We start from the raw sequence: 12,600 nt of genomic DNA on the forward strand, positions 1-12,600 counted from the left end.
TCCGTTCGGGCTCGTTCGTGCTAGGGTACCCCCTATCTCGGGCGCGCGCTGCTCTGACATCGGGCGCTCTCGGGCGCGCGCGTGCGAACGACCCAGAAGAGCGAGAGAGAGGGGGGGTGACTGGACGAGCGAGAGGAGAACCAAGGAGCGGGAGGGGGTTACTACGGCGGTGCGGCCGTCGGTCGCACGCGAGGGTGGGGGTCGGCGCCCCGCACTCTAAAGCCCCGTAGGCCGCACCGCCGTCACTACTCCGCACACGCGATCACCGTGGGGCACGGACACGCTCTTCTCTCTCTCTCTCTCTCTCTTTCTCTCTCTAGCTCTCTCTCTCTTCGAATGCCTTCTCGCCGCTGCCACCCGCTATTTTCGCGCGACGCGTGCTCGCTGCCGCACGATCGGGACGCGTGTGCCCCGTGAGTGTCGCCCCGTGACCGTCGCCGTGAGAGGGTCAGCGAGCGAGTGCACCGGAGGTGCACCCCCCAGTGAATTGACCCCCGTGCGTCACCGTCGCGCAATTCGCGAGAGACGTGGATTAAAAAAAGAGAGAAAAGTGAGAGACTCCAACTGATGAAAATTCCGGGACGCGTATAATCGAGGACGTGGACGCTGGCGATTGTTGCTGCGAGTGCTGCGAGTTCTCTTTTCTTTACTCCTTGGATATGAACCGCGCGCTCACGCGTCGAAGAGGGTGGATTGTGTGACGCGAGAAGCCGGAGTGTGTACAGTGCGCCGCAGCGGTTGATTTTCGTGATCATCCCCCTTCTCCATCCGCCCGCCACCCGCCTGCTACCCGCAGCCGAGATCACCCGTGCGTTAGCCACACGCATTGCTTGCCGACGATCCTCTTCTTCTTCTCTTCTGCAGAGTTGAGTGACACGATCGCGGCGCCGCAAGAAATCGGCCTGGTGGATCATCATGGATTGGACCCGCAGGATCGGACTGACTGGCGTGTTATTGCTCTGCCTCGGCTGGATTGGGGGTAAGTGCAGTGTTGTGTGTTGCGCCACTGGTTTTTGCGGTGCGCTCCGGCTTCGCAACGCGCTGACACATGAATCGGGACCTTTGTCAAACTTGCGCGCGGTCCAGCGTGAGCCTCCGGCGCTCGATCGATTCGATTAATCGGCGACGATCCGCGTCGGGAATGCGCGGCGTTTCGGACATCCGCCGGGGCCGGCCGTCGCTGTTTTGCTTTTGTTCGCGTCGCGACGCCGATGGCCTATTTGAGGCCACTATTATGCCACGGCTGGAACGGCCGGACGATAACTCGCGCAAGCGGCGTCGAGCCATCGCAGCCTGCCAGCCGAAGATAACCATCGGAAATTGTTTTAACGCGCAGGGTCGACGCGTACTATTTTCACCGTAAATACCTGCCCCCTCGTCCTCCCCATGCCTTCCACTTTCCCTGCAGATTACCGCGATGATAAGTTCTTCGTTGGCACGTCGGTGGCAGAACCGAATGCGCTTCGCTCGTGCGCTGCTCAACTCCGGGGATACTTTCTCCCTGGACTTTGGGGATTTTTAACTTCGACTAGAATACCGCGTCGATATTCCCACCTAATTTCTCGCTGCCCCGGTTACCGGCGCGGAGTTCCTCCAAGCCTATGCTATTTTCTCGCTACTCTGTTCGTGAAATTAGGAAAGTTATGAAATAGGAGAGAGATAATACTTTTGAAAGGGAGGGGGAGGCCGCTCTCAGGGATATTACTGATTCTTGCCGCAGCAGCCGTTTGAAAGTAGTAGTCATACATTTATTCTGCCGCGACGAGAATGACGTTCTATTGGTAATAACTAAAGTGCTGAGTTTCTGAATTTTTAAGCGGGGCCCGAGTGACTTATGCATTCGAGTTCGCGAAGTGTAACCGTTGAATACTTAAGTATTGGAAATGCTTCAAGAAGCGATAAAACACCCCCGGATTCGTGTGCAAAAATCTAAGAATACGATTATGTTAATCCGCGATCTGTGCTCGAGGCATAAATCGTCAGATCTATACGATACAAAATTGAACGCAGTTCAAGCGAACATTTCCGGGTCGAATAATGCACAAGAAGAGTACCTTAAAGTTTCGGAGATGTCCTCGCTTATTGAATTTAAAACGACCGCTTAAACTATTCAAAGTTCGTTTTGGAGCGCTTGAATCCTGAAACTTTTCTTCAGGACAAAATGGCTGAAATCTTTCAAAATTTCGTAAAACGTATCAAGCCGAGATTGTTCAACGGAGAGGGAGAAAGAGAAAGAAAGAGAGTGCATTTTACGTGCGAGTTCGTTTCATCGAACAATTCGCGCGCACACGCGTAAAACGGGCGAGTCAGCCCGCGCCGAATTTTACCTGAAAGAACAACGCGCGTGCAGTTTGCGAATCGGCAGAGTTATCGGTTTACGAATGTAAAACGCGCGCAAAAATAGATGACAGCGGCGGGGGCTACGCGCGGCGACTAAAAAGTATGTCGTCATTTTTTCCTCTTTTCCGAGCCACCGCCGACACCCTCGCCTCTCCTCTCGATACTCTCGGCCTCCGGCGTTTTTCCGACGCTCTTCAATTCGCGAAACGATTACGGCGCACGAGATATGCATTTCCGAGGATTCACACTCGCACCCCCCGTTCGGCACTCCCTCGTTGCACCCTCGCGCTACGCGCGTTCTCCCACGCCACTCATTCCGAAACTCATTTCGCGATATGGGATAAACAACGGCAATGTCGGGAAACGCGAATGAAGCTCGAAAACGAACGAAAGGGGTGGCTTCGGCGGCGGCGGCGGTACCCAATTACCACCGTAGTGCGTCGCGATTGCACTCGGAGATGTTTAATTTAATGAAGTGCTCTCACTGATCAAGTATCGATACGATGCAGTATTTCTTCGAGAACTAGTCGAGGGGCATCATCCAACATTGCACTCTGATAATTTGAGAGGAAGTGAATCAATGGCAGAATGCAGAGCACGATGTATCAGATTGTCTCGAAGGATTTTTGTTATTTGAAAGGATTGGAAAAATTTGTCGAGATGCAGATGATTAATTCTATTTCCTGTGGTTTGTAGACAAAAAACACAACAATCGTTGAAATGATTTAATGTGTCTTGGGAATATAAGGGGAGGATATATTGCAAAATTATCATCCTGATGCCTCCCTTTGACGTAATCGTTCCCCTGCCGACATGTAATAAAAGGGGAAGTGCGATCGAAATGCCCGGTATCAGTAGCAAAGTATCGACACTTGAGCAGCATCCCTTACAGTTCCTCGACTTTGTTTATCGCGCCTCTGTCCCCCTTACCCTGCATTAGTCCGGTAATGGGCGAAGCGATACATTGAGAGTTACGCGATCACCGCGTGAGATATCGACGGATAAAAAAATTTGTCGCAGGATCGATAAGAGCGCGCGGGGGACGGTGAGAGGAGGGACGCTCCGCGGGGGGTTGCACAACCCCTTTCGTTCCCGTAGGGCGTCTTGCGGCAGGTACGTACGTTTATCGTGTATGAACTTCAATTTCGTGATGGAAGTGGATTAATACAATTTAATGGCGCCCCGGGAGAATTATATGCGCATCGACATCTCGTACCTCGATCTTCCTGTACGGATACATGGACGTACGTGTACGTGTACGTGTGAGTGAGTGCGCGCGCGAGTCTTTAATGATAATGAAGATAATGATAATTTAATTTAACACTCCGCATGGAAGAGAAAGGGAGGAAGGGTCGCACTCTCGCGACCAAGTTTCTTCGTACCACCGATTTCCTCCTCCTCCTTCTCCTCCTCCTGTTTCCCCTCGCAGAGTGCAGTATGCAAATATTAAAGAGTTGCCTCCCCCGTCCCGACGTTTCCCTCTGCGCTCGGTTCTCCAGTCTTAATCTTTCTTATTATTTATCTTGACTGTTCGTTCCCCAAGTCTTCCGCGATCTCAGGTCTCTCGATAACGGTTCACCTCGTAGTGCGGTGTAATTTTTGTTACGATTCTTGGGAGACTCGTTCCAGCGACTAATCCGCGTTCTCTCGTGCTGCTCCGCGCTGGTACCACTAAGCGGGCAGCATCGCTCTCGTTGACATTATCCATTAGGTACATGCTACGTCGACTAGTTAGAACGGACATGGCACGATTGTCGTCCTTGGGCGATAATGACGATGCCGTTACAATATTCATCTTTGCGACGTATTGCTCAATATTCGCGCGGGATAATTATTCGCCTGAGCTTTTAAGGGATCAGGACGATTCCGGCGTATTAACAAATTGAATTGTTCTTTTTCTCTTTCTTTTTCTATGCCTCTCTGTCCTGCCTTACGTAATGGCAATTAACACGGAGACCGTGCATATCATTATCTAATGTACTCACTTGCGGACTTGTCACTTTCATACGTAGATTGTGCGTTCTAGTTTTCCGGACTGGCGTGTTCCGGATGCTTTTAAGGGACCCCTCTCGGAGCACGCGATAAACATGTCTCTTTCTCGCCCTGCCATCCCTCTCGTTCTCTCTCGCTCTTCTTTTTCACGGACTTTTCCTACTTACCGGCGAGTAAGGTATAAAAGATGCGTGTATACGGCCACGCGAGAAAAAACGGCCACGCTTATGAGAAATGCAAACGACGTCGCGGAGGATCTGGGGAACGGCTGTCACGGTCGCGTTCATTTCTGCTTCTATTTCCATACGGCCGCGTATGGAGCTCTGCGAGCAGAAAATACGAAGTCGCGGCCGCAAGAGAGGCGGACGCGTGCAAGAGACGCGTAATACCGTGTTTAACCGTCCCCTCATCTCCTGCACCCCCTTCCCCAACTCGGACTTTTAACCGCCGTGCACCGCGCCGCCAATTTTTCACCGGCGTATTTTCTCGACGATCAGATATAGCTTCCGCATATTGCCCGATGCCGCGACGCGATTCCGAATAAATCTGAATCCTCCTGAACCATTTATTGCGCAATAAATCGCCCGTTGCACGATCGTACGTTTTTATGGTGGACGTTAATCTCGTATCGCTTTCTTTTAACTTTATAATTCAATTCAATCCGATCTAATCTGTCGTTGTGCGAGAGTCTCCTCCGATCGCCGTGGAACGGCTGGGACCGATACTGATGCCGCATTCATTCACCCTTTCGAGAAAGAGCAGGAACCTCCGGCCCTTCGGAATCTCTGGATCACATCACTGTGCTATTAATAAAAGTGATGTGTTTCCGGGTTATTCCTCGCGCCATTACCGTAATGTGAACAGCGTATTGTATTTTCTTGAGCGATTGAACAGGGAACGCACGATAGTTTGGCGCGATGTCGGAGCATCGAGTCATCGTAATCGTCGACGCTGGTCGACGCATCGTCGTTTGGTTTTAATATCCAGCCGTAAAGGTGATACGCGCGGCCGAAGTGCCGCAATCAAATTAACGAGGCAACTTTTACTTTCATAAAGCGGTATAACACCGCGAACTACATTATATTATATACCATTTCGACCGTCCCAGCCGCATTATTTTCGCGAGTGCTTTGTGCGAGAGCCTCCCTTTCCCAGCAGTTCGCCCAACACGGTAATCGTCGTCGTTAAGTACCTCCAAATGTGACTATTCCAATCGCCTTTCCACGTACAAGGTGTCCTTCGAGGTCGTCCACGCGCGTCCCTTCATCCACGCGGAATTCACTCGCGACCGACTTCGGCGCGACCAACTTTTCCTCCGGGAAAATTTGGATTCGACGTCATCTGCACGCGCTCTCGCAACTTTCCGATATTCGACATTAAATGTCTTTGTAAGCCCCGAATTAAAGTTCCGTTAAAGTCGAGTCCGCTTAAAATTGAACGACAAGAAAGTTGGCTATAATGTACGTTTGCACCCTTCGAGATTATTTACTCGACGGCAATTTCTAGATTCCCCCATCGGAGGGTAGTTGTTAAAAATTAATTAAGCAACTTCCCCGCGGTCAGGAGGTAGCGCACGTGTGGTTTCGAGGACACCCTGTGTATCGAGGAAATTTCGATAATGCGTCTTTAACAGCGACGGCCGTAACGCGGAAAACCATGACGGCATATCCTCGCCGTCATTAAATGTCGCAGCGCCGGCCATTATTTTACAAGCGTTGCGTAGTTACGCTCAATCGAGCGATTAAAATGCCGATACTCTGTGTCGCAGACTCGACTTTAACGTTTTAACAATCTATAAAAATTAATATTACATACGCCTTCGTCGCGACGCCGTGAACTCGTTGCGGAAAACACGCAACAAAAGTTACTTATCGCCGACGTTATTATTACTTTCGAGAATTTTTACCGTAAATCTCGGGGCTCTTTAACGACGAACGGAACAATGAATGTTCTCGCAATTCGCAGTTGCGCTGATATCTCTCCGATGTCGAAATTGGAGGGAACAAAGACGGGTTCACGCAGTGCATAAATGTTCGACATCGCACGAGATGATTCGAGATCGCTGCACATCTGTTCGCTGGACGCGCGCGTGCCTGGGATCCCCTTAAGTGCATAATTGATGCACGAGAGATCGACTGGTTCGGCGTTATGCGATGATTCATGAAAAGCAATTCGCTTTAGGACCGCAGGCGTTAGGCACACCATTGATACTCGTTCGCATTTGACCTCAATCCGCTCGATAACAGCTGAAACCAAAGCTGATACCAAAGACGATGAAAATACGTATGACATATCAGATAAAATTATTAACATCGGTATATCAATATTAAAATAATATTCCTAAAATAATATTAAAGCTCTCTGGATAGTAATAATATCGAATGGCAATAATATGTGTTATCAACGATGCACTTGTCAGCGCGTCAATCCGAGAGCAGCATGGTGTCGAAGGTAATCGGGATATTCCGAGATATCGATGTCTGCAAGCGGGTCGACCCTTACCGGAATGCATATACGCGATGAATCCGAGAAATAGGCGCGCTATCGCTCCCCATTCTGCCACCTCCGCCTTCGAACGAGATCACGATGGCGGGGTGCATCGCGCGCGCCGATCTTTCCGGGTGCGGTGCGATAGTGGCGCGGATATAACAACGTGCCATTTCGCGTGTGGTCGGCATTAACGCGAGCACGCGGCTGACACTCAACCCCTGATGAACAATTATCTTACGAAGCCCGGGTCGCGCGTGTCGGCGTGAGAGCGTGCGCGCAAACGAGCGAGCGAGCTAAGCGAACGGGTGGAGGAAACGCGCGGCGCGCTCGCTCGCTCGTGAACCGCGTCGGGAAATGGGTCGCCGTAATGGCCACGGTAAAGTCCTCGTGAAAGTTGCACGGTTGTTTATGGTCGCGCTACACGCACTAAGCCCGAAGCGGTGGCTGGCGGGCGCTATAGCGTTCTGGCTCCGCTCCGCTCCACTCGTCCGCGCGCGTAAACGGCCCACGGTATGCGCCCGCGCGCGATGCCAACGCGCGGATTTATCCTCTCGCTAACCCTGCCTGCACCCTATCTACCTACCGCTCGCTCCTTCCTCCGCCAGTTCCTGCTTCCACCCTTAACCCCCCCGCGCGCGCGCGAGATTGTTGTTGGATATAAACGTAAAAGTGGTAACGTCGCGGTAAAACATCGCACGCGCTCGCGATACAAGTGTACGTTGGACAGCTCGTGCACGTACATGCACGTTGGTTGTACGGGTACGCGCGCGTTAAATCGCGACGCGCGACCACCACTTGATTAAGGGAGAACGTCCGAACGTCCGACGGCCGGCCGTTACCGGGTTACGCTCCAACCCGAAAAGAGAGATATTACCCCCCAGCCGGGGGTAGCGCGCGATAGTATTCGCGGATCGGTTATGATAACGATACGACGTCGTTGGTGGCGTAGGACGGATAGCGGCGAGACGCGCCTGCCGACCGTTATACGAGCGTTTACTATCGAGCGACGTGATGGCAAAAGCCGGCCATTGTAAAATATAGATATAGGATATCGGGGGCAACGCGCGGGAGAGCAACATCGGCGTGCGCAATAAAAATGTAAAGGTGAATATCATTGATCCCGCGGCGCGAGCTCTTACTGTCCCGCAGTAATTTTTATCTGTTTCGGGAGTTCCTGGCGCGCTAAATGTTCGTGTCACGCACAGCAAGGAATGCAGCGATTAAAAGACACGTCGCGATTCCCGGAGGGAAATGTAGCGTCACGGATGCAGCTTTATTTTTGCGAGCGCGACTGCGAATGGAATTAGAGTTTGCAGACGCCAAGTTTCGCGCGCGGTGACGAGAGAATTAGGGAGAAATATTGAGATGAAAGGGATTGTTGCGCGAGTTGTATCCAATTGTACTCGTCCGCGGGTCCGCATCGGCGCCGGCAATTAGTGCATTGTATTAATTTACGGTGGATACAGCGTATTGTTTTAATTAAAACAATTCCGGGCGCTTCGCCTACCGTACCCACGAGCTCGGAAATTAGCGTGGAACGAGACTCCTTACCGCCATCATCACCACACTCGATTCTCGTAATTGTCCGCGTCTCGCCTTCCGTGAACTGTTTAAGGTGGTCGCCAGCGACAATCTTTCAGGTCGGCGTTGTCATTCGGGCCAATAAACCGAACAGTCCAATTGACGAGTTCTCCGGAAGAACGACTCGAGTCTGGAACCGACAGGGCCATGAAACTATGATTTCTCTCCGCAGGATTTTTCTCTCTTACGTGTATTTCTCGAAAATGATATTTTTATAGAATAATTCTGTACGAGGTAGCTTTTGCAAAATGAAAGAAAATCTATTATACGGTATTAATATCTCGTATGACACGTAAAAGAGAGACTGATTCGAAATGTATTCGAAATGTTGGAGACTGCGGTTTATTAAATATGTGTCATGTAGATAAATGTGCGGCGCTTTTCGTAATTACGTCTCTGAGACGTGTCTTACGTCATTCTCGGTGAATCGGCAATCGAGTTGAGATTCGCGACGAGAGTCGCGGCACCGCGCGCGATAATATACGGACTTCATTAAGGACGCGACCGCCGCGAAACCTTGTCACGATGATTTAGTTTTACGCGCGGCGTCGCTTTATAACACCGGCGGAAAAATATTTCCCGTATTTAAATCCGCCGTTTCGCGGCTTATACATATGCATCGTTTTACGAAATTGCAAAGGCAACGGCGGCGTCGGCGGCGGGCATTGCGGTACCAGAAATTTCGAATTTAAACGAGCCTATTTGGATTCCACCAGTCCTCCCCCATCTATTTTGGTCAGAATGCCCGGTGCGGCTGGTATCCGACAATCGGCAACCGGTAATCAAAATAATCGCCGACCAAGCTCGTTCGACGCGCGCCGGAATAATTCCGGAAACATTTTCACGTCTCTCGTACGTATTACATGTGTGACGTGCCGATGCGCGGGTCGTAACATTTCTCAGCGAACTCACGTGGAACTGCTGTTTAATGTCTCGAAATAAAATCAGAGATTTGCATGGCGCGTGATTTGATCCGCGACCGTGAGATTTCAGCGTGCGACATTCGCGAAGGTGCGCACGGTGTGCCTTTAAAACCTGAAAGTTGGGTGTTGGGGAATCTCTAAAAAGTAACGTGTGATAGAAAATAAAAATAACGCTGGCAGAGAGAGAGAGACTTGCGAACAGATGCAATCGATAGAGTGTACGAGTCTGGAACGACTGTTTACAGGTAACGAGCGATACAATTAGTCGGCTAATAGCAGGTTCGTTGATCGAGTTTTCCCGAGCGATCGGAAAGTTGCGAGATTGGATGGCTCGTTCCCGCGCGGATTCGTCCCGCGCGTACGCGCGTACAACGCATGCATGAGGAACCGTTGAATTAATCGGCGGGGGTTTGCCGGCCGATCGCAAGAGAACGCTTCAATTAGAGCGTAGTTGCTGTTGTAGCTTAATGGAAGATTGTTGCGGCATAACGATCTCACGAAACTAGGTTACCAATCCACGGAAACGCCATGGCGTTCACGTCACGAGCGTTGCGCTTCAACCACCGACAGGACCGACTTGGGTCCGAAGCCGAGGATACCAACCTAAGCTCCACGTCTCTCTGGGATTCTCGGGCAAAGCCCAGCCGGTCCGATTGAATTAGACCATTCGCGTCCCTTCTTTCGGAAACGCGAATAGTCTCTCGTAGCGGTGCACGCGCTGCATCTAATTAAGTCCCATTGAAATGATGATCGCGGTGAAATTTCGAGAGTAGAAACGTTCCGTTCCGGATAAAAGTGGTCTCACGGCGCGCGACGACGGGGGCAACGCTGATAACACGCGGGGCTGGTTAATAACGTTGGTGATAGGGAACGACAAAGGGAATTTTTTTATCGCTGTCGGCCGATAGCCGGCGCGTGGGAACGGATTCCGCGAATTAAGCACCACGCGCTGCGTCACCTGGAGCAATTTTACGGAGCTGCGTGAATTGGCGAATATCAAATCGGTCGAGCCGATATCGGGCGGCTTTATCGGCGCCGGTCCCATCGGAGACTCGATTTTTGGTCCCGATCGGCGCTGATCGGGTGCCCGGTTATACGTTGTACGTATAAGCGCTTGGCCGAATTAAGCGGGCGGCGTGCGCGGAATTTCGACCGCTTCATCGGGATTCGACGCAAATATGCTATTAAAACAAATGGGATCGACCCGCGCCGTGCCCCCGCTCGCGGCGGAAGAATACGCTTAATTACGAGCCTTAGAATTCAATTACAGGCCACGTAGCCACCTGTAAATTTCCGGCCGGTTACCGGGGCCCCCAGTGCCCCGGCTGCGATAATGCGCATACAATCGTAATTGCGTAATTACCGTCCGTGCTGCGGTAAATTTCGCCGCGGCGCGCTTGGAAAATTCGCCGCCGGAAACAATACGGCGACATTCGTCACGGAACATTGCCGGCTAATAGGCGTTTTGCGCGGATACGGCGAACGCTAAAGATCCCTGCTCGCCAGCCGCGAGTTGACTTAACAAATCTCCAGTGTCAAGTGATTTTTGCATTGTTTGCAATATACTGTAAAAAGACACGATTTATATAATGTTATATTTTTGTATTTGTATATCTTCATGTCTTTCAAATTTTATACGATCATATGTTTCTTATTCTGCAGAAAGAACAATGATTAATTATTGATCGGGTGATTTAAAAATGTTGCCTGAAATTTGAATTGCTGACATGATTTCTCGATAGAGGAAGAGAGAGAAAGAGGATTTACCTCGTCACACGAAAGAACACGCTCAATTGAAAGCTGTGGGATTTAATCACAGATTACACAAACGCCGTGTAAATTCGTCACGGTGGCCTATGTAACACGGGCACAATCGTAATTGCATAATTACGATCTAATGACGGAAATTCCGCGTCGGTCGACAGCGTTGACGCGAGGCATTTAGAAAATCCGCGGAAACACGATGCGACAATACCGCAGAACGGTTCGTCACCGGGCACATTGTCGATGATAAATCGTCGCGTGCCGTGGAACAAGCGGCGGCGTTGCACTCGTATTTTCGCGCGCGAAAAATCGTCGCAATCTCGCAATTCGAACGGATCATCCAATCTGATCACGAATCTTTCCGCGACGAGAAAAACCTGAACGAGCACCGTCCGCGTGATCGCTTTTCCCATGGTGGATTATTTCTTCCGCGGAACTAATTACGGCGATGATCTATCTAGCTCTGCCCTTTCTATCCCTCTCGATCCCTGAAAAATCCTGACCCACATCGGAGGATACGTCTTGTTCAGGGAATAATCATTTCGCGACCCTCCCTGCCGTTCGCGACGAAAATTTACGCCGGAAAAAGGCGCACGATGCGTCAGCGGCAAAAAAGTCTGGCCGCCTTCATCCACGTCATGCGTCACGCACGCCTCATTATACTTCTAGATGGACTTTTTTTCCCCTCTCCTGGTCGGGGGACACTCCGTTGGACCCTCGTTTGCCGGGACAGGAGGGAATGTCTGGCTGCTTTTCAAGGACAATATCATAAACGTGCGTTTGCGCTCCGGGTTCTCGTGTTACTCGTAAATTGACTCGTTTTCAATTAACGGCGATTTTAAGCGATTAAAGCTTGCGCCACGCCGCGCCACGCCTCCCCCTCCGATGATGATGAGTACCATCTGCCGTGCGCCCGCGTCATGACGTTGGAAAAGTGCGTGCAGCGTGAGTGAGTGAGTGCACCGACACATCGGCGTCACCCCTCCTCGTTTCGAGGGAACTGCACTCGCGCGACCCTCGATTGAGCATTTTCGGGGGGACGATGATTGTCTACGAATTGTAAACACATATTTCTCAGGGTTCTTTATTTTCTACTCGACGTATCATGGTACAATTATTTTTACAGCGTCGCAAGAATAAAATTAAATATCAGCGCTTGGAAATTAAACAATATCCTAGGATCTATTGTAAAATCCTGTTCTCTGTGTATATATATGGTATGGTACCACCAGAAAACGCGAACAGATATCGCAAAATGTTTTCGTGTTTACCGGGGCACGTATCCGTCGAGAGAGAAGCGTTGTCGACGCCTATGATGGTGCACCACGCACGGTCGCGCGTGGGTGCGTGCGCGTAAATTGAGCTTGTCTATTTGTCGTTGCTTTTTTTTGCTCTCACGCACAAAGCGGGCACGAGTCGACGGGGACGGACGTAGAGACTCTCATACACGTTTCTGTCAAAGAGCCGGTCGAATGTGCAACGCACCACTTCCGTGACACACAACGCAAAC

At 50.8% G+C, this 12,600-nt stretch overlaps 1 protein-coding gene across 1 annotated transcript in view; it reads left to right on the forward strand.

The window, feature by feature from the left end:
* The first annotated feature begins 236 nt into the window (after nt 1-236).
* The window catches only part of LOC105278748, a 99,138-nt gene continuing 86,774 nt past the window's right edge, over nt 237-12,600 (forward strand). Inside the window, exon 1 of the mRNA XM_011338058.3 lies at nt 237-979. Within this exon, the coding sequence (XP_011336360.1) occupies nt 916-979 (64 nt within the window). The 5' untranslated portion in view covers nt 237-915. The remainder of the gene's footprint in view (nt 980-12,600) is intronic.

The sequence above is a fragment of the Ooceraea biroi genome, chromosome 11 (genome assembly GCF_003672135.1).
Source record: "Ooceraea biroi isolate clonal line C1 chromosome 11, Obir_v5.4, whole genome shotgun sequence".
Taxonomy (NCBI): domain Eukaryota; kingdom Metazoa; phylum Arthropoda; class Insecta; order Hymenoptera; family Formicidae; genus Ooceraea; species Ooceraea biroi.